The sequence below is a fragment of the Oryza sativa genome, chromosome 4, assembly GCF_034140825.1.
Source record: "Oryza sativa Japonica Group chromosome 4, ASM3414082v1".
NCBI classification, from domain to species: Eukaryota; Viridiplantae; Streptophyta; class Magnoliopsida; order Poales; family Poaceae; genus Oryza; species Oryza sativa.
Genome location: NC_089038.1, coordinates 28,053,953 through 28,080,504, shown reverse-complemented (window position 1 = coordinate 28,080,504; position 26,552 = coordinate 28,053,953). Strand labels below are relative to the sequence as shown.

The window sequence follows — 26,552 nt, the reverse complement described above, 5'->3', positions numbered from 1 at the left end:
GAAACATATTATCAAATCGTCAAATTGTTTGGAGAAACGACGTCTTACCGTTCTTCTGTTTTCTCGTAGCTACTGTGTGTCTCACGAACCATTTGATAATCTAATCAATGTTGGATTTTTTTTCTGTAACAATAAGCACAAGCAGCGCAAAAACCGCGGTCTTCACCAGCCCGAGCGTCATGGATAAGTATCCGGTTGCAAATTGCAACTTGCGATACGCTGCTGATGGAAGCCCATAATAAAAGGGAAAAAAGAAAAAGAAAAACAAGTGTTTTCATAAACTTCGCATGTAATCTTTTATATCGACGCACACGTTTTTAAACGCGCTGGTATTTCTCACCACGTAATCCACGACACTAAACGGTGAAAAACTAACTAAACGTCGCGGGGAGAACAAAACGAAAACCCAAGTGAGCTCCCGTCGAATCGATGCGCATATTGGTTAGGAGATCTCGCCGCACAATCCGCGTATCGGCGTATGCTTGTTGCTTGATGGTCTCGTGCTCAACATAAATCTCATCCTTTGGGTTGGTTTGCTTCGCCGTCTCTCTCATCTGGCGCTGCGCACCATGTCTCCTCTCGCGTTACGGTTCGGAGACCCGGCCATCTGGAAAGCGACGTGAGGCCGTCTGATATACTGTGATCCCCACGTCTCTTTTTTTGGTCTCTGAATTCGTCAACTCCGAGCTCTCGTTACGCTGGGAGCACCAACAGGTAGTAGCATACAGCTTGGACGATCTAGGGCGAAGCACTGCTCATGGCGGACGCTGCTGGTTACACGCAAAATCAATACGATGATCAAGAGTGGAGGCTCGTTAATCCTAGTGGAGCAGAGCAAAACTATTTATCCATACTGCTTCTTGCAATGATGTGATGGTATACCACAAAATCGCGTACGCACCCCGCCCGCAGTGATCGTGGAACCCAACCCGTTTTCTGTAACAGAGATGTTCAATTTTTTTTTAGGGACTACAGAGATGTATACGACCAAATCCCCTTTAACATATGATGTTCGATCTCGACATCCTGAAGTCGCAGCAATATGCTGTGTAGCAAATGCGGCATACATTACAGTCATGCCAACCGTGTCAAACCAAAGGATAAAATTTTCTACTCCTAAATCGAATAAAGTAGAAGTATTAGAGTAAGCAACACCAAAGCCTTGGGCGGCACGCAGTTGTTTTTATTTATCAAAAATGAGTTAATTTCTTACGATCAGTTAGACAGGTACGTCGGGGATGATATATTCGTCCCTATATTCTTTGTGTCCACGTGTCAGTGAGAAAGCATCGAGACTAATATATACGAGCGCATAGACGCATTGTAAATGCGTTGTTGCAGAACCTAATGCTAAACGCAACGTGGATAAGCTTCATTCTCTAATCTAAAAGCGAAAATGACGTAGATACTCGCTACTAGTAGTAAATAAGACCGAATAGACATCTAAACAACGAACTGTATTGCACGATGCCTTGTGAGAGAAGGAAAAATAAAGAGGACATCCCTTCATTTTTAAAAAGCTTTAGATTCGTTTTTTATATTTTAAAATATTTTGGCAATTATGATGGGCGGAAGTTTCTCTAGTTGAATTCTTGCAGAAATATATAAACTTTTTTCTACAATACATTAAGATAAAAAATTACTGATAATATATTATGTGGAGAGGCAAGCCATAAAATTATTCATATACTCTCATATATGATACCGTTGATTTTTCATTTGCTCATTGGTGTCATTAAAAATTTGGTGCTAATATAAAAAATATAAGTCAATGTTAAGTATATTTAATGATAAAATAAATAAGAACTAATATTTAAATAATATATTTTTTAAAAAATATAATATAAACACAGACACTTATAATGCGCGCATATTCACCCTCGTGAACATTCACACGCACACCTTACCATAAAAGCAACTCATAAATATTTGGCTAGTAAATCTTGATATTGACATAGACATCGCGGGCACCCCCTTGTCTACGAGTACGTTGTCACCATTTAAAGAATAATTAGCCTAAATACAAGTGCATGTGTCAAATGTAGAACTTCAAATATTACACAAAAAATCAACAAATGTGATATATTAAAAGCACATTTACAATTAAAAATTACTATGTCACTACATATATTGCTAAAAAAATAAACACAATGTGATATATTAAAAATTAGTATGTCACTACATATGTTGCTAAAAAAAATAAAAACTAGCGTATGTACAATTAACAAAGTAGATATGAAAAGTCCATTATTTCATTTAATAGTTAAACATTCACAAAGATAGATATAAAAATGGAGTTGCTAGAAATATGGCGCCATATGCTACAGTCGATTTTTTTTAGCCACTTACACAGTAGTTACACCTCATTTACACCCCACTTACATATGCAATTAGCATGTAATTTTTGAATTTACATATGTAATTTTAGTACTTACATATGTAATTTTGAGACTTACATTGTAAATACACTAAAATTACATATGTAATTTAGGGACTTACAATGTAAATACATGCCGACTATTTTTTGATGAAAAATATGGCGCTATAAATATAGCTACACCCTATAAAAATTAATTCTTTTATTTATCTATATGCTACAAGTTACATTTAGAAAGAGATAGAGATAATAACTTACTAGTTGTACTTTCAAACACTTCCCCTGCGGAAATATATCATCAGTTAACAAACCACCCCACCCATCTTAATAATAAACCGAATACTGATTTGGTTCCGGAACCCAAACAAATCTGCCGGTTCTCCCACTTCGTACGCCGCCTCGCCGGAAGGCGAAGAGGAACAAACCGCGGCGGGGGAGGCAGAGGAGCATCAGCTGCGAGCCGGCGACGGCGAGGCCCCTGCCATGGTTGTCCACGTGGTGTACAGGAGGAGGGAGAGCTCTTGGAGAGGGGGCGAGACGTCCGCGAGGCTCCACCAGGGCGCCGCCGCCATGAGCAACCCGGCCGGCGGCAAGCACCTCGTCCGCCTCGCCGGCTCCTCCTCGCTCCGCGGTGGCGCCGCCCTGTCTCCCGCCGTCTCCATCTCCAGCGGGAGCCGCCCTGCCACGCGAGCCGGGGCCCGTGCCCTGCGCGCCGCCTCGCCTCCCCCGGCCTGCTCCATCGCCTCCGTCGGGTGCTGGGAGTCCCGCGCGCTCCGCCTTGATGGCGATGAGGACTGGGAGGTGGTCGTCGCCCAGGGCGATGACGCCGTCGGGGCGGATTCTGGGGCGTTCGACGCTGTCCAGGAGGCGGCGGATGAGCACGCGGAGGCGTTCGGGGCCCCGCCCACCGACCAGGAAGTCCGCGCCGCCGTTGCTAGCATCCAAGAGTAAGATTCTACTTGATGCTCTTAGGTTTACAAGTTTTGATCTTTGATTATCTAGAAAAGATCGGAACTGCCTTGTTTAATTACTTGCTAATTGATTTTCTTCTATAATAATATAAAAAGGGGGGGGGGGAGGTTTTCCATGTTTTGTTATCGGTGATAATCGTCCTTTAATTACAAATTTGTTGCGTGGAAGTTATTATGCCTATAGCCACGGTCAAGCTATGTTTGTATGTTCCTGAAATCGTTGTGTATGCACCGTCTAGATGTGGAATGCCGTACAATGCGGTTGGATCTCCAATTTTCAACTTATCCTGCTAAAAGAAGCAATTTTTGTAGTACTTCTCCAACTGCATACACATGCTCGTCATTGCTTTGTTATCCCCTCTGTTATTGATAGACCTTATCAGCTCTTCAGTTGATTAATTTTATGCAATCTGGTTTTACATATTTTATATAAAAAAACACACACTGTTTTCTGTTGCATGCAGGGTATTTGAAAACCATCCTGGATTGGATTCTGATGCACCTGCCCAAGCACTTGCATTGTCCCCCATCTCAGGACTTCCTCCATCTGGAATGTTTGTTAATTATTTTTCTGAAGGTTCTACACCATCTGATATTAAGATTGAGGATTCTACTCCATCTGATGTTAAGATTGACCAATTAGCCAGCTTAGAACACTCTACACCAGACACTGCATCAGAGGAATGTATTGAACCTGCTATGCTTGTCCTTAACTCAACTGCTCTTTTGACAAGGGAACATCGGAATGTGCTGGATGCATTCCACCTATTGCAAGTAGATTCTTCTGTCCAGGTGAATGTGGGTTTGATTCAGTTCCTATTTATGTATAGCAATGATGAACTTGTTTGTTTGGTAGCACCAAATATTATTTTCCAGAGATGACCTATTATTCTTTCGGTCTTTGCCTAACATTCATCTCCCAACATGCAGAAAATGGTTATGGCCTTGTCAACTGATAAGTCTGTATGGGATGCCGTGATGAAAAATGAGGTGGTGCAAGAATTCAGGAAGTCCTTTCAGGATGGTATGTGGCTTTTAGCTTTAGCATTTTAAGTACATCTTTTAATAATAAAATAAAAGATCAATTTGGGCCTGGATAAGCGATATTAATCTGGTTGGTACTTTCGTTCAGCTAAGGAGGCTGATCCCAATGGAAGTTCTTCTGCTTCTCCTGGAGTGATGAAGTGGGTCATGGAAACCACCCAAGCAAAGATCAAGGAATTCCTTGAGAGCATACTTAAGCTTGTGAACATGCTCTTTCAAGCTCAGAGTGAGGACTATGATTTGTATGACGATACAGTGAGAATGTCCTTCATGCTCGCAGTGTTCGTCTTCATTGTGGTGACTGTGGCTCGCATTAAGTGATGCCAAAAATTCGTCGACTTCACATTTGGTGGTCTGTTAGCTGTGTACAGGATATGTTCTAGCCTTTTAAATTCTTGTCGAATGGGTTAAGATCATGGATGGTATCATTCTTAGTTGTCAGTTCAAGAACTTTCATTTTAAAATTGCCAAGACATCAAGATTCTCAGTGGAGGTCTTATATGTTTACCCTATGGGAATACTATGAATTATTGCCTTAAAACATTAGTATTTCAGGATTTTAATGAATTGGTGAGACGAATTTTCATTCCGAGACTGGATGTACAGTAGTTATTTGGTTCCCCTGATAATTCCTCTCCACCATGTACAGATTATCACAAAACTCTCTTTTATCAATACACGAGGCAAAATTCTTGCCTTTTCAAGACAATTTCTCTCCAGAGTTAGACTGGATCTGATGCTTGCTCTATGCTCATTCATCTCCCCAGAAACCATGGAATCCCATTGGAAAAGTGAGGTTCTTTGGCACCTCTAGTTTTGCCACAAGTGCATTCTCTGTCCCTATCTTCTTTGCATCCAGCACCACTAGATGGCATCTGTGCTTGGAGACTGCATACTGTCAAGAAGCAAAGAGACATCACATGTCTTGATGTTAATTCAGTAGTAAACATTTGTACTAAATCTTAAGAAAAAACAAAACACTCGTACTTCATGTTGATGGAACGGGCACTCCGTCTTACCTCTACAAGAAGAACATAGCCACCATCCTCTCCGCCGCCGGTCGGGACGAAGACCGGCTCGCCGACGAACTTGCGCCCGTCGGTAGACCACCACCGCGCCGATCCATCGGAGACGTCGACCTTCACCACGCTGTCGAACGGGAAGTACGGGAGGAATCTGCGGGAGCCGGACGCGGCGCCGGCGTAGACGAACCGGTTCCTCTGGTTGGCGTAGCTTGGGTTTATCGCCGGGAAGTCCGCCGGCCTGGCGTGCTGATCGGACAGCCTCCTGACTGAGCACCTCCGGCACTCTCCCGTCCTGTCGAGCTCGATGGCCACCTGAACGAGGCGAGGCAGCCACTCCTTTCCCTTCGCCGCGTTCATGAACGACGGGTCCAGCTTCTTGTGGTGCCAATTGTAACCTGTGATGCAGATCACTCGATGATCGTTGTGTTCCAGCAATGTGCAAATGCAAGAACGAGCAAATATGGATTACTGTTTTTTTTTTTGTGGCGTTGAAATTTACCAAACATCCTGTGGAAATGGAACCACTGGTAGGAGCAGCTTGACATGTGCAGCCGGACGTCGAGGCCGCCCCGGCGGTTCGCCTCCTCGAACGCGTTGCCGACGTGCACGGACCACATCTGCGACGGCGCCTCGATCGGCACGCTCCAGTCGCGGCCGCCCGCCTCGGTCTCCGGGGAGCGCGGAAGCAGGTACACCGGCGTCGACTGCCTTCTCGGGTCCACGGCCAGCGCCGCGATCATCGGGTGAGTGCCCGTCAATGCCAGCAGCGATCCTACGCCCGAACACGGCACCAACCAAGCATACCAAACGTCAGCATCAGACGCCAGTGCGCGCACGATTCCATCATTCCATGGACAAGTTTTCTTTTGTTTTCTCTTCCTTACCGGGGATGTCGAGCTTGATCCTGTTGCCGAGGAGGATGTAGTGGGTGTCGGTGAAGGCCCAGTCGTGGATCATGAGGTGGTCCGGCACGACGAACTCACGCTTCTGGACGAGGTCGAAGTGGGCGTCGAACTCTGCCATGGAAACGCCGTTCAATGTGATTTTTTTTTTTGGAGGAGCGAATGGAAAATGCGTGGTTGGTCGAGGCGATGGCGAGCTGACCGTAGAAAGTGAAGTGGGATCGCGGGAGGAGCATGTCCTCGGCGTTGCAGGCGACCATCAGCAGACGCCCCCGCCGCGGGTCGATCTTGTAGTGCGCCAGCAGCCTCTTGCCCGGCATGTCGAACACCCCTGCACCGCACGCACGCACGCGCGCACCAGCGTCATATCAGTTCGGTCCGAATCGATCGAAGTGGAGGCCGCTGCTCCGGTACAGTGTCACGCACCGCTAAGAACAGGGCGCAGCAGGCGCGCGGCGGCGTCGAGGCCGGCCTCCTGCAGCCACGGCCGTCGTGCTGCAGACGCGTTCGTTGCCTTGTTGTCGTCGGCGGCGGCGAGGCCGAGCAGGTCGAACGGGCCGACGGTCTCGAGCGTCCGGGGGTCAACCTCGTACGGCTGGCCGCCCTCCCAGAGGCAGAGCAGCCGGCCGCCCCACCGCAGCACGCTGGTGTTGGCCACGTTCTTCATCACCTTCACATTGCCCACCTTCTTCCCGCCCTGCAGCACGGAGAAGGGCCCCCGGTGCGTGAACCGCCACGACGCGCCGTCCCGGCTCTCCTCCCTCTTCGCCGCCGTCTCCACGAACCTGCATGCGTCACTCACGCGTGCACTGTCAGTCTGTCGCTCTCACTGACAAACCTGCTGCTGCTGCATGCGCGCGGCGCGACTTACCGCGCGGAGTAGTGGATGGTGCGGTCGCCGGGCCGGAAGCGGAAGGAGCGGAGGTAGCCGTGGCCGTCGAGGGGGTGGACGGTGGAGCCGTGGTCGTCGGAGAAGATGCCCGGCCCGGCGAGGTAGTAGGTGCCGGCCGGGAAGTCGGGCGGGATCGCGCCCTCGGTGACGCGGAGCGGGATGGAGTCGAGGCACTCGTCGCGCTGCGACCGGAAGAGGAGGTTGTAGTCCCAGAAGGCCGCGGACAGCGTGTCCGTCTCGGCGGCGGCGGCGGCGGCGGCGGCCGAGGCGCGGACGAAGACGCCACGGCGGCGCACGCAGCGGCGGGGTGGTAGAACGTGGTGGCGGTGCACGACGGCGGCGTGCATCGGTGCAATCGCTTGTGTTGCCATCTTTGGACTTGGCCTCCTTCGGTCGTTGGCTCGTTTCTCGTGCTTTAAATCAAGTATATAGTTGAAGGGAGTTACCTAGTACTCTACAAATATAAACCTACTAGTACTATTGGTGTTTAACAAGAAAAAAAATGGTCCTCTCTTTTGATAATTAAGCATTTATTTGAGTAGTATGTGCAGTGGAGATGACCTGCCTAGTGGTACAGATTTGGTTGTGTGTGTTTCTTTTGGTTTCGTTTTGGATGGTTTTGGAAATGGAATCATTGGCATTTTAGGAGTGGAATCCAAGGATCGTGTGCAGTGTTGGAATAATCGTTAATACGTCACTGTTTATATCGAACAATGACAAAACAAAGTGAGACAGTGTGCCCACGTAATTTGAAAGAGATGTATAAATGGGCCTGTTTGAACAATGGCTAATTCCAGTTCAATATTTTTCCCCGGAGAATATGCAGTTATAGGCCCCGTTCGTTTTGGATTTTGATGGCACATTTTTCAAACTGCTAAACGGTGTGTTTTGTGCGAAAATTTTCAATATGAAAGTTGTTCTAAAATATCAGATTAATCTATTTAACAAGAAGGAAATGGTTACTCTCTTTTGATAATTAAGCATCTCTTTGAGTAGTATGTGCAGTGGAGATGACCTGCTTAAATCTGAATTTCTTTCGGTTTCGTTTTGGAGTGTTTTGGACCAGGAATCGTTGGCATTTAAGGAATGGAATCCAAGGACTGTTTGCAGTATTGGAATAATCGGTAATGCGTCTACACTGTTTATATCGAACAGTGACAAACAATAATAATAGTGAGGCAGTGTCTCTACGTAATTTAAAAGATATATAAACGGGCCTGTTAGAACAATACAAGGCTAGTTGCAGTAACAGTAATCCTTTTTTTTTATCTGAGAACCTGTAGCTATAATAATCTTGGAAAAGGATGGAAAGTTTGAAACTTCTCCCAAGTCACAATCCAGTCCCCAAGAGCCATCGGCTGTTGTCGAATGATTCAGACAATATTAGCCCATCCCTAGCCAATGATTCAGACAAATTCGACAACGGAATCAACTCATCCGCAGCAGATAGGACGTCCTTTCGTTTTGTAGTATGATTTCTAAATGAACTCTGAAAGTCCTAAAAACGTGATACATGCTGAACACTGGCAAGTCTCGACACTGTAGCACCTAAGGGACAGCAAAGTGTTTCGCTAATGGAATGGTTACTACAAACACTGATTGCAACGACAAATGGCTACCACAAACACTGACCGAAAGGAATGAACAGAACAACATGTTGGGGAAAAAAATCAAGCTAAACAGAAATGGCCCCTTAAATCTGAAGGTATGTCTTATTATTATATAGCCGCAAGCATTGTAGTGCTAAGCACAACAGTTCTAAGGGGCTGAAGTGCTCAACAGACACTAAACAGCACTACGATATGCTTACCGTATCAGTATCGCACAAAAAGTAAATAGACAACATAATGAGGAATAGATTCTGTAACGCCAAGTGAAGGGGTAGAGCTTTTCCTCCCTTTTCTCAAAATTTCTCTCACACAACAGATCAGAAATGACGAATGGCACAATGAAAGACTGAAAGTTTCCACTAATACAGTACTTAAATACGGAAAAGAAGGCACCGTTCCATTAGATGCAAGTGGAATTTGCTCTGACCATGCCATGGTGGTGGAAAGAACAGAGGAATGATGTCTGCAAGGACCCAGAGCTCTACCAGTCCAGCCCTCCATGCCATCAGTTTCTCCAAACCTCATGAGTCACAGCTAGAACCTTGGTATAGTGGTGCCAAATCAAGTCATTTTCTCCATTCACTTGTGGTTCACAGTTCAATCTATCATATCACACCAGGCCAACTCCAAAAAGAATGACAAAAACCTGGAACAAAATAAGTTGAGTGTGAACCTGGAACTTCACATAAAGATGTTCAAGCAGTATGGATGCAGCATCCATGATTCCAATCAAGATACGAAAATTTTTAGACGTATGAACATGTAAAGTATTTGGAACAGTGAATGTGATATATTATTCCAAGTTCAGACATAAATAACCATAGGCGGAATGCCACAGTAACTCAGAATCTATTTTGTCCATTGCGATGCATGTTTTGGACAAAGTTTTATGTGTACCATCAGTAACCGACTGGACACTGGGATTGAACAATGATCCGAACTCCAAGCAATACCAAAGCAAATTGTATTGTATATAAATAGCCAGTGTGCTATGTTGGCCATAAGAAATAGACAGCTTGTTTGCAAACTATAATACTCTTGACCACACCATGCTGGTACCTTTGCATTTATGATATGATTAAAACAGATCAAGACAAAAAGAGGAAACTAAGACCTTGATGTCAATATTCAATACTTAAAAAATATATGTAAGCTACAATAGATATACATATGCAGGTTGATTTCATAGAAGTCATGAATAATAAAAAATAATGCAAAATACAATAAATAGAACAATAAGTGAAAATATAAATGTCAATCGATTGTCATACCGTTAACGAGCTGCTGACATTCAAATCTAAAGACGAAGCGACGGGACAGGGAAGTTATACTCCCTCCACCCCATAAAAAAAACTAGTATGGGATGTGACACATTCTAGTACTACGAATAGGAACAGGTAGGATGTGTCACATCCTATACTAATTTGTTTTTTGTGAGACAGAGGAAGTACTGGCATAGTGTCAAATGAAAGTGAATGTTTGAATCTGTTATTTTTTTAAGATAGTGCACTGCATACTAGGTGCATTTTAAATACAAACATGATGAGGCTGAACAAAACTAAAGAATTTTCATTTGCTTCTTTCATCATTGGAGCTTTCTTGACTAAGATCAGAAGTGCTGTATGACTCACAAAAATTCCATGATAGATGTAGCAGATATCTCAACAATGGGATAAGATGATAAAGGGCAGTAGAGGCATGGAGGAAAATACTCTCATTGGCTAATAGCAAACAACTGGATAAGGTACATAATTTGTTGAAGTTGGTATTCCTGATTAATATAAACCTTCTACGATCAGTGGGTCAAAAGACAGTGTTAGCTAAAGTTGAATTGGTTATCTCAGTCACAAGCTCACAGCTCACACATTCCATATTTATGAACCTAACACTACTACACCCATACTCTTTCAGCACTCAGGTTTGAAGCTGGTGAATCATGCCCATGTTATTCCCAAACAACAGTAAAAGAACAACTTTACTTGAGTACAGTTTAACCTGAATTGATTCGATTTATAGCACAAACTACAAAAATGTCACCATTGCGAACAAAGTCACAGAACAAACGGATGGCAGAACCTATCTCAACCAGCTACAGGTGTGAGGAATACAATTCTTATTGCAATCATGAGGCATATCAAATGCAAATTACATTACAGTATGAGAAGAGAGGCACCGGAGAATACCACGACGGGATGAATCACCTCAGCCAGTGATCATAGTGCCAGTGCCCTCATCTGTGAGAATCTCGAGCAGCAACGAGTGCGGGACACGCCCATCGATGATGCTTGCAGTGTGCACGCCCTGTGCGAGGGCACGCACGCAGCATTCCACCTTCGGTATCATCCCACCAGCTACCTGCCCGTCGGCCACCATCTGCCGCACCCCAGCAATGTCGATCTCTTTCACCAGACTCCCGGGGTCATTACGGTCGGCCAGAATTCCAGACACATCTGTGAGCAGCAACAGCTTCTCCGCGCCGACCGCGGCGGCGATCTCGCCGGCCGCCGTGTCAGCGTTGATGTTGTAGGCCTGCCCGGTCTCGTCGGCGGCCACAGTGGCGATGACCGGGATGTGACCGGAGGCGATGATTGGGTGGAGGACGGTGGCGTCCACGCGCGAGACCTCGCCGACGAAGCCGAGGGCCGCTGCGTTCGGGGAGGGGCGCGCGGTGAGGAGGCGAGCGTCCTTGCCACAGAGACCTACGGCGGTTCCGCCCGCGAGGTTGATGAGGGAGACGAGGTGCTTGTTGACCTTGCCGACGAGCACCATCTCGACGACCTCCATGGTGAGCGCGTCAGTGACGCGGAGGCCGTTCCGGAACTGCGGCTCGACGCCGACGCGGAGCAGCCAGGAGTTGATCTCGGGGCCGCCGCCGTGGACGAGCACGGGGTGGAGGCCGACGCACGAGAGGAGGACCAGGTCGCGGATCACTGAAGCCTGGAGCTCCGGCGACTTCATCGCCGCGCCGCCGTACTTCACCACCACGGTCTTCCCCTTGAAGCGCTGGATGAAGGGGAGCGCCTCTGAGAGCACATCCACGCGGCTCAGCGCCGCCGCCGCCTCCGCCGACGAAGCAGCCGGCGCCGCGGCGGATGTGACGGCGAGACGGAGGCAGCGTCGAGGGGCGGGAGAGGCGGCGATGGGCTTTGCGTGGTTGGGACCCGGAGCGGGGCTAGACACCCGCGTGGATGGGAGGAAAGAGGAGGAGGAGAGGTGGGGCTTCGCGAGGAGCATGGCGGCGGCGGCGGCAGTCGGCTCGGGAAGGTGTTCGACGAAATGGCTATACGGGAGAGGATCAGAAGAAGGGTAGAAGAGGCTGGCCAGTGAACACGATTTTTTTGTCTGACACTGTCTCCGGATTCAAAGTCTGACGATTGTCACACATCTCATACTGGACTACTTGATTCAAACGAAAGAGTGAACTATCCAGATCAGCTCTCCGAAACAAAAGAAACACAAAACCGGAGAAAGATCATACATGATCTATCCACAAGAACCACTACACAAGCAGAAATGTTTTTGACACAACACAAGAAGAAAAATATAATAGAGTTATACCGAAAAGATAACAAAAATACTTCAATGAAAACATGTTTGAGCTCGAAACCAATTTCCGCATAAATTGTTCGGTTAATCCTCACAAGAAAATGATTATAGGAGAATTTGAGGGGAATAACTTCATATCTCAATCCCTTTAGATGAGGGTTAGACGAACAAATCCTTAATCTTGCCTAGAGCATAGTGGTTTCCGTCAGCCATCTAGCATCTCTCACTCGAGTAACATTATTCATCAATCATCAATAACAATAGCCATCGTAGATGCTTTAAATTCATCATAATAAGGAACCAAGTAGCTCCATGTTTTTTTTAATAAGAAGTAAATGACCGAAGCTATAATGAGTAAGTTACATAAGGAAAAATTATTGGGAAGTGGACTTTAAAAGACTTATGTAACTTTCTCATTTTGGTCATCTGTTCATAATAAACTAGACTATCTCCGTATAAGACGTAGGAGTAGAAAGGAATAACTATAGTATTTATTTCTTTTTACTCCTCTTGGCATTGCAAACCATTGGAACGTATTCATTTTAACTAAAGATGGATGCATTTTCCTTTTATCTAACAGATTCAAAATTTCATCTGTTGAATACACATGTTAAATATTATGCTCCATCGGGTCATAGTAAACAATTTTCCTGCTAGCGCTGCACAAAATCCTGCCATCCCTCAAATCAATCCTAGTGGAATCCCAACATTTGTTTCGATGGATTAGCATATAAATTCTTTACTCCTAGATTGACTTCGCAATATAGTCCCTTTTTGTTGGGTAAAAGCGGCTTCGATGCTAAAAACAATATAGATATTAGCAAATCCAAATTTAGTTTGATTAGGACAAGTCAATAACTTTCATTATTTTTTAAGAGCATTTGCTGGACATAATTAATTTTTTTATTACAATCGAAATTCTCAACCTCTTGATTTACTAGATAGGAGTAATTGGAAATCCAGATTTCCTTGCATCATGCCATGTCAATGTTTGTAACAATTTTATACGAAAAATTATGTGCATAGAGCCTTTTCCGCATGTTAGGCCCTCTTTGTTTAGGCTTAGGCTTATTGGTCTAGACTTTTAAGTCAGCTTATTGGCTTATATGATTTATAAGCCGGTGGATTTAATGTCCTAAGTTTAGTAGTTGAGTCATATATCTACCTCACATAAGCCAAAAAAACTTCTCCAACCTAGCTTTTGGCTTAATAGTGCTAGAGTGGCTTATGGCTTCAAAAAAGCCAAACGGAAAAGCTGTTTGTTTGTTTAGGCTTAGACTTTTCGACTTATAAGTTGGTTTATAAGCCTAAACAAAGAGGGCCTTAATATAGCTGACAAATGCGGTTAAGGTATTTCAAAATCTAACTAGATTATTTGAACTTTTTAGCAGCTACTGTTAGATAACGTATTGTTTAGATTATTCAATTACCTTGTGACATGGAAAATGTTTTTTTTCGCGAACGCATAAATAGATTGCACTTCAATGACACGGAAAATGGGTCAAGGGCTCAAGACCCATCTAAATATCTAATGCAATTAGTTTGGCTAACCTTTGTTTTTTTTACATGTTTGTCATGTTTTAGATGCGAGAAATCGGTCATTTTGTGCACTACATGATAACATAGTGTAGTATTATCTTGCTTGAATATGTACTATGTATTTTTTTTATTGAATCCATGCATATGATCTAATATATCTAAACGTTAACATCCCTTCATGCAATATTAGAAGAACAAAAAGATACTCTCAATGTATCCATACACCATCCGCCTTTACTTGTAATTGAGTAAAAATAAGTAGAAAATATGGTACTAACAAGCATTGTGCATTTGAACCAACTTTATCCCCAATACGACAATCACATACATCATGTGTGTGCATAGAGGACATGTTTTTTTTTTCATACCATCATGTTTCATCCCCTGTTCCCCACGTGGTATGCTTCTCTAGGACTACTTTTCCTCGACCAAATGGTTCATATATATGTATCTTTGTATTTCTGAACATCTTAGTTTTCATCTTGCCTCTCGACAGTTATCATGCTTTAACCTTCCGTTACCAACCTACCACATTAATGTTATGATCGACCGATATTATCACATGTAGAAACCAGAGTATTGCTCATGTCCGTCATGTGGTAAACACTGAAACCTTAACTAATAGTATTAAGCAATAGATTATTGGCTAACCTCTCTATATTCATGACCAATTCAACTATGGTAAAACAAAATTTAAAATGAAAAAGACCAAGACTACTTCAAAATAACCATATTAACCTTTTCTTAAAAACAAGCTATCTGAGTTAATTAACAAGAGTTGCAACCACATGAACCAACAACTTACTATTGCTTAGTAATATGACCTTGTATGGCACTGATAATCAAAGCTTTACATTGAAAATTGTAATACACTGGATTCACACCGTATAAAAAGAACTTCATATGAAAGACTTATCATGAAGATCAAATAATGCATGTCCTAGGTTCAGGTGCCAGTACTTGCTTATACGCTACTCCCTCCGTCCTATAATATAAGAGATTTTGACTTTTTACTTGCAGTGTTTAACCATTCGTCTTATTCAAAAATTTTTGGAATTTATTTATTTTGTTTATGACTTACTTTATTATCCAAAGTACTTTAAGCACAACTTTTCGTTTTCTATATTTGCACAAATTTTTTGAATAAGACGAGTGGTCAAACAGTACAAGCAAAAAAGTCAAAATCCCTTATATTATGGGACGGAGGGAGTACCTGTTAATTTTAAAAACAATATTTTATCATATATATAACAAAATAAATAATTTGTGACAGTAATCTATATTGAACATTGTCGTTCTCACCATTCTGGGCTGGCTGTTAAAAGGCCGACTGACGGAGGTCCAACCCTATGCCCGCTGGTGTCCACTGTCCACAGAAGCACGGAGTCCGTGCAGCGGGGCGAACAGCCGCCTCCGCCCGAGATAACTCACTCCGCCTCCCCACACGCATATTCTCTCTCCTCTCTGCGCCGTTCGCCTAGCTCTCCTCCCCCCCTTCTCTTCTTTCTCCTCACGGTTCTCACCTCCTCCCCCCTTGACAGTGCACACGCCAAAACCACCGCTAACTCCCACCTCTCGCCCACACCTCCCTGATCCGATCCCTTCCCCCCTACAACCCTAGCCGAATTCCGCCTCCGCCGCGATCCGCTCGTCCCGCGCTCCAATTCCGTCCTTCATCCGCTCTTTGTTTTTTTTGCGATTGTTTTTTTGGGTGCGATTGGTTTGGTGATCCGCGTGTTAGGGTTCGGGAGTCGCCGGGGCGGGGGTTTGGGTGGTGGATTGGACCGGTAGGTGGCCGGGAGGGTTGGCCCTTGTGGTTTCGGGGTTTGGTTTCACCCGCCGCATGTGGAGAATCGGAGGACCTGGGAGAGGTTAGGGTTAGGGTTATGGGGAGCACGGGGGAGCCCGACCGGAAGCGGCGGCTCAGTAGCTCCGTCGCGCCCGGCGGCGGGGCCCCTGTTTCTCCTGCCAAGCGGCTGGCGGTTGCACCCACCTCCGAAGATAAGAAGGTATTTGCGCATCTCGAGCCAGCTCTGTATCGTTTTGAGTTAATGTTTATGGTGGTACCGTGTTAGTACTGTTTGTTTGAGTTCATGTTTATGGTGGTAGTACTGTTTGATATGTTGTTGTATGATAGCTAGATGGTGGCATGGTGACTGATTTTTAGCTGTTTTGTTATGTCATGGAATCCATACATCCGCTAAAAGATCTATTGTGGACTGTTTGAGTATAGATCGATGAGTTTATTCTTGACAAGTGTTTGATGCTTTTGTACTTATGCTGAGCTCTATGCAATTGCAAGTCTTGCTGTGTTGTGGTCGTTAGTGGAAGAAGCCCTATGTATATTGCCTCCTGTCAGAGTGAAAACAAAAATACTAGTAGGAATGAGCTATGCATTATCCGTTTCGGATTCTGCAACTATTGCACGATTGTTTATGGTTCTTTAGAGCAATTGATGTATTCTATAATTATTACTCGGTGATAGATGGGAGGCTGACTTGTGAAATTGTTACTTGACTTACATTGCATTCTTGTTTTCCCGTGTTCATGATAGCAGAAAGTGGCAATTCCTTGGTAAACCTTCGTATTTTGAGTTTTTTAAATGATCTTAGTTTTTTGTGGCTACATTTATGGATATTGAAATGGTTAACTTTGGACTAGTAGCGGATCTAGAAGTTCTCTTGAGCTTGGGCAAACCTAAACGAATGGGCTAGATTATAGGATTAATAAGTATTATTTTTTTGTCAAAAGTAGATAATGGCTGTTGGAGAACTGTGTAGCTTTGGCCTTAGGCTGATGGCAGCAAACATTGGTGTGAGGCTGTGTCTTGACTCCTTTGTTGCTTGCATAGCTGATTTAGCCTCTATTAAAAGAAGCAGATTAAGCAGGGGCATTAAGTGGTAATCCACTGGCTAATACGGTGGAGCCCGGGCACCTGCCCGTGGTGGCCGGGCCCTAGCTCCGCTGCTGCTTTGGACAAATTTAATTTTCTTGCTGGCAATGATACCATAATGTGCCAATGCTTATTTACAATCATAGCGCCTTTTATTTTTCCATAGCATATGCTATTGTTTTTTGATATAGATAAAGGTCTAAATTGGGTCGTTAAATTAATATTAATGAAATTTGTCACCAAGTTACTACTGGTGACAACTGACAATTAATCGCTGTTACTACCGGTGACAACTGGCAATTATTCGCCTACTTTGTTATTTAATTTTACAAGAGGGAAATATGGGAAAAGATTGGTTAAATTTTGGGAGGGATAGGTCAAGGGTATAATGGCATGTTGGATGATACCTTTTATGCGTTTACTCATGTGTTACCGTATTTGGTCCAATATGGAATATCCATGCACAAAACCTTTTTTTTCTTTTGTCCTGTAGCATGAAATGAACCTATTTATCATGTTGGTGATATCATCAGTACGGCTCCTTTTGTGTTTATGTTCTGTTTTGGCTCTGCTCTTCTTCAAGTTGTAAATAAAAGATACTTGAATGTTGGTTCAGCTTTTCTTTTTATGCTTGAATTAGTGATTTCTCTTTGTTGCCAAACACATATCTTTAGTTTTGATTTCGCACACTGCCTACTTATATTGTCTTGTTTGGCAGCTCGATTTTACTGTACTCAAATACAAAAACCAAAAGCTCTCAGAGCAACTAGAAGCCCACAAGTTTGAGTATCGTGCTCTTGAAAATAAATTCGCTGGGCTAAAAGAGAAGCAGAGGACTCATAATGAGACACTTTCCTTGGTCAACAGTTCTTGGGAACAAGTAAGCTATTATTTTGTGCATGTTTTACCAAAAAAGACAGACTTTATAATGTTTCTTCCTGAATCCCTTTATTTGATCAGCTTGTGGCAGACCTGAAGTCAAGATCTTTTTGCAAAAGTGGATCTCCTAATTCCAGCCCTGGTTCAGGGCACAACAATGTACAAAAGGGTATGACTTCCTTTATTTTCTAAAAACATCCCAACTACATTTTCCTAGACAGGTTTTGAAATATGGGAGTGCCATCTACTCCCTCTGTCTCCTCATATAAGGGATTTTGACATTTTGCTTGCACTGTTTGACCATTCGTCTTATTCAAACATTTTTGGAATTAGTTTTTTTGTGACTTATTATCCAAAGTACTTTAAGCACAACTTTTCGTTTTTTATATTTGCACAAATTTTTTTGAATAAGATGAGTGGTCAAACAGTGCAAGCAAAATGTCAAAATCCCTTATATTATGGGACGGAGGGAGTATTTAAGTAGCAAATGATTATCACTATGGAAAAACCTTTTGATCTGGTCATCTTTGTGGTCCATTGCTCTTGTGGCAATTGTTTAAGATAATGCTGCTTGGTTGCAAAAACTGCACTTTTCAGATTATGTAATAAGTTATAAGTTATTTATGTTAATGAGCTTGATATGCATTTTAACGATGGCCGCTCCTATTCTTTTCCATAGTTGCCTATCAGGTTAACTATAAACCTTCTCTTTTCAGATGGTACTTGTGCACCCATAGAGAGGGACACTCTTAGAAGTCTTGTGGAATCTGGTGCAACTGAAAGTTCAGGTTGTTTGCCTGGTTGCCACTTGGGAAGTGATGCCCCTCCATTACATCTATCCACAGCTAATGCTCTTGGGGATATCTTTTTTCCATCAAGTGATCTTTTGCAAGCAAATGAGGAGTGTGCTTTGGCTGCTCTCACTAAATTACCAGAAAATGGTTCGTCTTCTAGTTCATATATTCTGTTAACTAGTACTCCCTTCGACCCATAAAAAACCAACCTAGTTTTGGATGTGACATATCCTAGTACAACGAATTTGGACATATCTCTGTCTAGATTTGTTGTACTAGAATGTGTCACATCCAGTCTAGATTCGTTTTTTGTTGGACGGAGAGAGTATAGCTTTCAGTTGTACTAATACAAAAGAAGTACTAATTTCATCCATGTTCTGTAGACCGCAGTAAGCAACTACAGAGTACTAGTAGCAACCTGTTGTCCAGCCTCAATAATGTCGTACAAGCATTAAGTAATCTTCAGTTGAAGCACAAGCAGTTAGCAGAGGATTATCAAAATCAAAGAGATTCCAGTGCCCGAAAAAGAGCTGAACATAGACGTCTAAAAGGTATCTTGTTTAGAGATTGTGCTGATGTTTCTTTACAGTTGTTTTAACTTTCAAATAAGCATCCATGCCATTTAAAGGAACATGTTTCGCAACATTTGAGACCTGCTATACATCTTGAATTATCAAACATGTTGCCATCAACTCCTATCTATCCTCCCTACGCATTAACCAGCAATCTTCTGGAGAGCATTCTTGCGATAATAGGCTGTACTGTTGCAGTACTCTTATATTTACTGCGCCAGCGCTTCAGACTTGTACCATATTTTCCCTATACATTTTTTTACCTAGATACGTTGTCCTAATACATTGGGTAAAACTAACCAGATGTTTTGGTTTACTTTGTCAAGAGGAGTTGGCCAGTGCTGCTTCTGAGTTGGAAGAAACTAACTACAAACTGGCAGCACTTAAAGCTCAAAGAGATAATACACAAGGAGCTCGAATCCCATATCCTACATTAGGAAACAAAAATATGCCTGAAGATAAGGTCAGAGATAAACAAAGAGAGATGCAGGATCTTGAAGCTACTCACAAGGAATTATCGGTAACTGCCATCGTTCATTTTTAAAGTTCCAAATTACTACTTCCTCCGTTTCACAATGTAAGTCATTCTAGCATTTCCCACATTCATATTGATGTTAATGAATCTAGATATCTAGATTCATTAACATCAATATGAATGTGGGAAATGCTAGAATGACTTACATTGTGAAACGGAGGGAGTACCTGTGATATGTATGATCTGACCCAATTATCAACCAGGAATTGATTTCAAAGCGGTTGGTGGAAATTAAGAGATTACATGAAGAGAGAATTGAAATTTTGAACAAAATAGCAACTTTTCAGGTTTGTTGATTGGTCAAGCACAGAATGCATCCTTGCTTAGCCTTGAAGGCCCATGCTTAATATTTATTGCATGGGAGAATTTTTTAGTATCAGAACCTGTATGACTAACTTTGTGTGTGTGTTTTTAATCTCCTCCAGAATATCTTGATGGATTTCAAGAGCATTCGTTCTTCAAAAGCTTTTCAGCTTGTTAATGATCGACTTCAGAAGTCACAAGCAGAATTGGATCACTACCAGACATTATTAGAGAAATTACAGGTGGTTACTGGTCAGTGGATTTGTTGGATTCCAGAGTTGTATAGCAAAAATGTCTCGCTAGAGCATTTGATCTTTTGTTGAATTCCTATTTGATATGTTTCAGGTTGATAAGGATAAGTTTGTGTGGCAAGAAAGGCAATTTAATTTGAAAGTTGATCTGGCTGAGATTCCTGAGAGGGTTTCTACATATTGTGAGTCTAGCATTGCTGATCTCAAGAAGGATATTCAGAAACTATGTGATGAAAAAAACATGCTTATTCTCAAACTTGAAGAGGCTTCAAGAGAACCTGGTGCGGTAGTTACTATTCACTTTACCAAGAGTAACTTTCAAACTTGTCTTGCTAAAGCAGGTAATAAGGAATTGTTTGCACTTGTCAGGTCGGAATCAAGTTATTACAAAATTTAAAGCTTTAGTGTCATCGATACCAAGGGAAATGGGCGCGATGCAGAGTGAAATGACCAAACACAAGGAGGCTTCCTTGGAGTTGAATTCTTTGCGAGCAGAAGTCCATTCACTTTCTCGCATTCTGTCCAGAAAGGTAAATTGCTTGTTATTGGCTTGCACATATGACTCGCAAGTGTTATGGCATTGATTCGCCAATGTGTCAGGCTGTTTATTTTGTTTTATAGGAACGTGATAATGAAGAAGCATCATGCAGATCTGCCCGTGCGGGATCTGATATAACACAACTTCAATCAGTGGTATCTTGTTTGTTTAGACTCAGCTTATTTTTTCTCTTCATTAAGGTGTTTTGTTTAGCTATTGCAGGAATTTGTCCTCCCATGATAATTTGACATATTGAAACCAAAACCCTGTAGATTTCTGATCTGAAGCAAACTAATAAGGAGCTTAAGTTGTTCGCGGATATGTATAAGCGTGAATCCACTGATTCCAGGTATTTCAATTTTATATCATATATAATTCTCAACACAACTTTTTTTTTTGGCTAAGACTTGTGATATTTTGTAGAGATAGATGCATCTCACTTCTTAGGACAGAGTGCAGTGTAATGCCGTGTTTAATTGTTTACCTATCATGTATTTAATTCATTGCACGGTCACTCTACTATGGCCATGACATTTCATCACTCATCACCAGTAACTTAAGTTTATTTATTTTGTGATGGAAATAACCTTTTTTTGTGTGTGTGGCAGGGAAATAATGGAATCCAGAGATAGGGAATTCCTTGAATGGGCTCATGTTCATGCCCTGAAATCATCTCTTGATGAAAGTAAGCTAGAGCAGCGTGTTAAGGCTGCCAATGAAGCTGAAGCAATCACACAGCAGAGGCTAGCAACTGCAGAAGCTGAGATTGCTGAATCAGGGCAGAAGCTTGGGACTTCTAGAAAGTACAGAATTATGCTTCTGAACATTGTTTCTCTTAGAACTGTTGAAGTAGGGGTCACTTCTCTTTTAGGGTTACTAAAGGAAATTGATGCTTACTGCTGAATGTTCACTGTGTTCAGGGATCTAGTCAGTTTATCCCATATGCTGAAGTCTAAACAGGAAGAATGTGAAGCTTACAGAGTGGAGGTCGAGGTGTGTGCCATCTTTTATGCATGCAGTTCAAGTATGGCTTTAAACATATATTAAACATTGTCATCCTGAGTTTGAAACTTTTACTAACCTATTCCAGTGTATCGGGCAAGCATATGAGGACATACAGGCACAAAACCAACAATTGCTACAGCAGATTATTGAAAGAGATGATGATAATACCAAGGTAGTGACTCAATGATTTCTTTAAAGCTATTATCTCAGATAATCCTCTCCCAAGCTTATAGTTTTATAAGAGTTCCCATTTACCACTGTACCAAATCTGGTTGCACAAATAGCTTTCATGTTTCTGATATATTCATAGGATGTTAGATTTGGTTATATTGTTAATTTGATTGTTCCGGAGACTCAGTACTTCATTGAAAAGCTGTTTACTTGCGTTAAGTTGGTGATGCGGAATTTCATAAAATAGGCCAAAGTTCCAAACCCTTGTGGACAGCAACTACTGGTTGCCAAAAAAAAATCCTTGTGGATTCCTGGATGAGTATTGCCTGCCCTTTATTTAGATATCTTTTTGAAAAGAAAGTTAGAACATTTTTCTAAATGACCATCAACAGTTTTTTTTTTGGGTAAATGGTGTTGTTTCAAGGTCAAAGAACCAGAGAAAATCAGGACGACTGCGCCTTTTAATAGTAGAGATAAATTGAAAATTTTTAGCCGTGCTATTTGTACCATAGCTCCTTACTCTTTGGAGTGCCCTTGATAATCCAGGCAGCCTATCCAAGGGTCCTGAACTCCTGATAAATCTACAGTTCCAGTGATTGTGTATGTTTTGATCCAAAATTTTAGTTTGATGTTTTATTGAAATTTTACTGATAGTAAAGCTTGTTTACTTCGGATGTATTGAATAAGAAATGTGCTAACTCTGCATTTGGTATTTCAATCCCATTGAGGAATGGAAGCTTTAGGATGAATCAATCTGGTAGTAAACTATTTTTTCAGTAGTCGTAACATTTTTGTTTGGTGAAATCTACACTGCAGATTTTTATGGAGGGTGTTAAAGCAAAACAGACACAAGATGCTTTGCATTTGGAAACATATTCTTTGCGCAGAAACTTGCAGCAGGAAAGCTCTTTGATGGATCTGTACAACCAGAAAATTGTTTCCTTAGAAGATCAGGTAGGTTGAACGCAAATATTGTATAATCCAATACAATCCTTCCAGGAGGTGCTGAATATTATTTTCCCCTGATTCCCAGCTTAAAATGTGGTCTGATCGGGTTGGGAAACTTCAAGAGGATGGATGGCAACAATCTGTTTCATTGAGTAATTACCAAAGAAAGCTGGTTGATGTGCACAGAGATGCTCAAAAGCTTATGCAATCATTGGATGGAATACAAGCGAATGTTGGAAGCAGTCGTTTGGAAGTCGCTGATCTGCTTATAGAACTTGAGAAAGAGAGGTGCTCTATAAGAATATTTTACATTTCTATGGGCTAATTTTTTCCAATAGCTGATCTAACGAGATGAGTTACATTCCAGGTTTAGTAAGAAGAGAATAGAGGATGATTTGGAGGTTATGTCAAGGAAAGCTAGCTCTCTTAGAGCCAAGGCACGTGAATCAGCAGTCCTGGAAAAGCTTCGTCATGAGGTCAAGGAGTATAGGGGGATATTGAAGTGTGGTATCTGCCATGATAGGCAGAAGGAGGTAAATGATCTTGATTTCGTTCTTTGACACTCTTGACAATATAACCTGTCCTTTTAACAATATAACCTGTCAAAAGACACTTTAACAGTGAGCAATCAACATTGGATATTCAGATCTAATATATTCCAATTGCAGGTTGTGATTACCAAGTGCTACCATCTCTTCTGCAATCAGTGCATACAGAAGTCCCTTGGGAACCGACAGAGGAGATGTCCTTCATGTAGCTTGAGTTTTGGGGCTAATGACGTGAAACCTATCTACATATGAGGTTGTTAATTTCAAGATGGTATCGCAGGCATCTAGATCAAGCTACTTTGATGGTCATTACTTGGTCATATGGTTAGATGACCATGCGAGTTGAAGATATGACAAGTACTAGCTTGTACAACCAAACATATAAGCAGAATGTAGTAGCCTAATTTGGTTGGCTACATGGAATTGCAGGTGTCTGGCATTCGTGATGCTAATGTTTATTCCTGCTCCCTTGTATAGTTCGGGATTCTCCTGGAGTAGTTAAGTCGCTAGATTAGTCTGACTTTTGCTATATCCATTCTGTTCTTTTGGGGAAAAAACATCCAACAAAAGGGGTGGTGCTTCCCGCCATACTGAAACATTGTACCATATATAGCTTGTAGTTCCATTGTTGTAGCAGACAATAAGAATGTAGGTCTTACGGGTTTTCCAGATTGTACATTTCAGGAGATTGGCAATAGCGAAATTTCAGTTGGATGCAGTTTGTTTGGTCTTACCTGAACGGCTGAGTACCTGAATTTTAGTTTTTGTTTTGGGGCTATTAAGCTAAACCTATGCTGATTGTTTGGTTCGTTGTACGCTTAAACCTTGATATGTCCTCTTTTTGGCAGGCGTGACTGTTAAGCACAAAGCGCACACCCAGAAATGAATCAGCTGTCAGTGCGAAATCCCATTTGTGCACTCAATTTTCAACCTTTCACTTAAAGTTTGACATTTGCGAAATCCCATTTGTCTGGGATAGGAACGCTTTACGGTCCCCCAATTCCATTGGTGATTGCATTCAATTGTAGAGCTGCGTAATCTCCACCAGCTCTTTTCCAACATCTCCTATCCTCTAACCTTTGCGACATGTGATGTGATACATCCATTTTGTCTTTTGATGTATAGTAGCTTCTGACTTTTGGCAACGTGACGCTCCGCATGTATGAAAGCTGACACTGATCACCAAGCTCGCGGACGATGCTTAGCTTTATCCGTGGAGACAGGTTGGTAGAGATGGCAGAAGCATCCTCTTCTTTTCCCTACCTATCGCCGTTCTCTTCTTTCTTTCATGGGTGACGCTCTCTCCCCATCGACTCTCATGTGGCATGTTGTTGAATACTAGTACCCCGTAGTTGGTTAGCAATCTGCCTTCGCTGATTCATCTGATAACAAGCTGAAACGAGTAGTCGTTACGGAGAACGGACGCTCAAGTGAAGGGTCACGTCGTGAAAGTTGCCTCAATCCGGAAGCTAGGCATCACTCGCATTTGACGCTTTGAGGCCTCCACTTCTGGAAATGCAAGTGTCCCCCTCCTGGTTCCCTTTTTGGGCTCCATTCCTTGTGGAAAAGTTGATGAATGTGTGTACCTGTAACATGTGTTCAGGTCAATACTGTTCTCTGCGCCTTCTACGACGTACAGCTAGTCAGCACCTGGAGGGTTCCACTCAGTCGCATTGCATTGTAATCATGTAAAGCCGGGGCGAGTCCTGACTGCACTCGATCAATCATCGCATCGTAACAACAGAGACATACCCAAATTGAGCATTTGACTCGTGGATAGTGCCATAGTGGCATACCCCCTTCCTGAAGTTGAACAAACAAGGGGGCATCATCCGGCATGTGGTTTGTCCTTCCAGAACGTTGGAGCAGAGGCAGAGGCGCAGAGCATTTGCTTTGCAGTTTGCACAGTTCCGTCGTCCACGAGACCCACGCGGTGATGAGACGCCCTCGTCCTCGTGCCCGAAGGCTGTAGTGCGGGCTGCCACCTTGCCTCACCTTCACCTACCCACCTGGTCCTTCACCGGAACGAAATCACAAGGAGAGGGACTGAGGGAGTCCCGGAAAACGGCGAAGAAGAACCCAGCCGCGTGCCGCGCGTGATGAGCCACGTCTCGCTCACGCCCGCCCGCGGACTCAACCGCGAGCTGATTGCGTAAGGTGACGCGCGCCAGCAGTTAGCCGGGAGCGGATCCGTGGCAAATTAGGACGCGTGGGTTGTTGGTCTGATGACTCTGGCTTCGTCGGTACCCCGCGGGCGGGCGATACGGTGCACGCGCATGCGTGCACCAGGCCGCTCGTGGAGAAGGGGGATCGCACGGCGGATTTCGCGTGCGGCAGCTTGCTCGGGCCGTGGCAGGAAGCCGAGAACCGATCGTGCGCTCGGGCTCGTACGCGGCGGCGCACATGTTTCTCCCACCGGCACACTGGGTCCGACAACGAAGGTACGCAGTAGGACATGGGAGGGATCGTTCCGGTTCCGGGCGGGCACATGGCTAGGCGTACCGCGCGCCACATATGCTTCAGCCCGACCGGATGGACCGTCTCGCTCCTCTCTAGTGAACTGCTTGCCTTTTACATCTTTCACAGGCTCTCTCATTGCCACGGTATAAATTAGTGGGGCGCTTTAACATGGCGGTTAAGGCTCTGTTTCTTTCAGTTTGGGATTATTATAATCTAAATTATTGAGTAATCTAGATTGTTATAATCTGTAGTAAAATAAGCGGTTAGTTGTTTCTTTTCTAGATTATTAGAGCCTAGATTATTGGGTTTGCAAGTCTAAATAGGGAGTGGGGTGGTATGGTGGGTAATTTTTCATCCAATATTCTGGAAAAAGCTCACCTAAATGAGGTTATCAGATTATAATAAGTTGGGCTACAGATTATAATAAGCTACTTCAATAAGTTGTCTATTTCTTTCAGCTTACTCCTAATAATCTGGATTATAATAATCCCAAACTAAAAAAACAGGGCCTAATTCTCGATCATCTGAGTTAGTGAGTTACCTCAGGAATTATATGGCTGCATAGGGAATTTGCAGTACTACTCAGAGAGAAGGCACATTAACCGGCATTTCCAATTAAGTTCCAACACATGAGAAAAATGTGGCAGCGCGAATATGCGGCAGCAGTGTCCGGTGTCCGTACACGAACCCAGACCATAGTAACGTCGTTTTGCTGCTTGGAATGTGGGGTTCAGGACCACAAAGCTATA

The 26,552-nt window shown here is 43.2% G+C and overlaps 4 protein-coding genes across 4 annotated transcripts; 2 read left to right on the top strand and 2 right to left on the bottom strand.

Annotated features, from left to right (window-relative positions):
- Positions 1-2,749: 2,749 nt before the first annotated feature.
- On the top strand, positions 2,750-5,099 carry LOC4336592 (uncharacterized). Its single transcript, NM_001419734.1, has 4 exons — positions 2,750-3,324; positions 3,813-4,140; positions 4,279-4,372; positions 4,481-5,099. The coding sequence occupies exons 1-4, from the start codon at positions 2,861-2,863 to the stop codon at positions 4,711-4,713; spliced, it is 1,119 nt and encodes a 372-aa protein (NP_001406663.1). The 5' UTR covers positions 2,750-2,860; the 3' UTR covers positions 4,714-5,099.
- LOC4336591 (carotenoid cleavage dioxygenase 7, chloroplastic-like) lies at positions 4,984-7,699 on the bottom strand. Its single transcript, NM_001419732.1, has 7 exons — positions 7,191-7,699; positions 6,746-7,104; positions 6,522-6,650; positions 6,302-6,433; positions 5,917-6,189; positions 5,412-5,812; positions 4,984-5,287 (listed from the first exon to the last, which is right to left on the bottom strand). The coding sequence occupies exons 1-7, from the start codon at positions 7,580-7,582 to the stop codon at positions 5,144-5,146; spliced, it is 1,830 nt and encodes a 609-aa protein (NP_001406661.1). The 5' UTR covers positions 7,583-7,699; the 3' UTR covers positions 4,984-5,143.
- Positions 7,700-8,848: 1,149 nt separating this feature from the next.
- On the bottom strand, positions 8,849-12,204 carry LOC4336590 (acetylglutamate kinase). Its single transcript, NM_001419733.1, has 2 exons — positions 11,005-12,204; positions 8,849-9,467 (listed from the first exon to the last, which is right to left on the bottom strand). Exon 1 carries the CDS (start codon positions 12,053-12,055, stop codon positions 11,024-11,026), a length of 1,032 nt encoding a protein of 343 aa, NP_001406662.1. The 5' UTR covers positions 12,056-12,204; the 3' UTR covers positions 8,849-9,467; positions 11,005-11,023.
- Positions 12,205-15,420: 3,216 nt separating this feature from the next.
- LOC4336589 (E3 ubiquitin-protein ligase BRE1-like 1) lies at positions 15,421-24,076 on the top strand. Its single transcript, NM_001419730.1, has 19 exons — positions 15,421-15,915; positions 17,518-17,679; positions 17,760-17,847; positions 18,395-18,619; positions 18,856-19,023; positions 19,371-19,564; positions 19,783-19,866; positions 20,005-20,124; positions 20,228-20,414; positions 20,503-20,663; positions 20,755-20,826; positions 20,944-21,020; positions 21,280-21,474; positions 21,592-21,664; positions 21,762-21,848; positions 22,664-22,801; positions 22,881-23,083; positions 23,163-23,328; positions 23,464-24,076. Exons 1-19 carry the CDS (start codon positions 15,793-15,795, stop codon positions 23,593-23,595), a joined length of 2,655 nt encoding a protein of 884 aa, NP_001406659.1. The 5' UTR covers positions 15,421-15,792; the 3' UTR covers positions 23,596-24,076.
- Positions 24,077-26,552: the final 2,476 nt, after the last annotated feature.

Coding starts and splice junctions, on each gene's coding strand:
- LOC4336592 (NM_001419734.1), top strand. CDS start 2,861: ATGGTTGTCCACGTGGTGTACAGGAGGAGGGAGAGCTCTTGGAGAGGG. Junction 4,141..4,278: donor AAGTAGATTCTTCTGTCCAG/GTGAATGTGGGT, acceptor CCCAACATGCAG/AAAATGGTTATGGCCTTGTC. Junction 4,373..4,480: donor CAGGAAGTCCTTTCAGGATG/GTATGTGGCTTT, acceptor ACTTTCGTTCAG/CTAAGGAGGCTGATCCCAAT.
- LOC4336591 (NM_001419732.1), bottom strand. CDS start 7,582: ATGGCAACACAAGCGATTGCACCGATGCACGCCGCCGTCGTGCACCGC. Junction 7,105..7,190: donor ACCATCCACTACTCCGCGCG/GTAAGTCGCGCC, acceptor TGACGCATGCAG/GTTCGTGGAGACGGCGGCGA. Junction 5,288..5,411: donor GCTATGTTCTTCTTGTAGAG/GTAAGACGGAGT, acceptor GCTTCTTGACAG/TATGCAGTCTCCAAGCACAG.
- LOC4336590 (NM_001419733.1), bottom strand. CDS start 12,055: ATGCTCCTCGCGAAGCCCCACCTCTCCTCCTCCTCTTTCCTCCCATCC.
- LOC4336589 (NM_001419730.1), top strand. CDS start 15,793: ATGGGGAGCACGGGGGAGCCCGACCGGAAGCGGCGGCTCAGTAGCTCC. Junction 17,680..17,759: donor TCAACAGTTCTTGGGAACAA/GTAAGCTATTAT, acceptor TTATTTGATCAG/CTTGTGGCAGACCTGAAGTC. Junction 20,125..20,227: donor CATTATTAGAGAAATTACAG/GTGGTTACTGGT, acceptor GATATGTTTCAG/GTTGATAAGGATAAGTTTGT.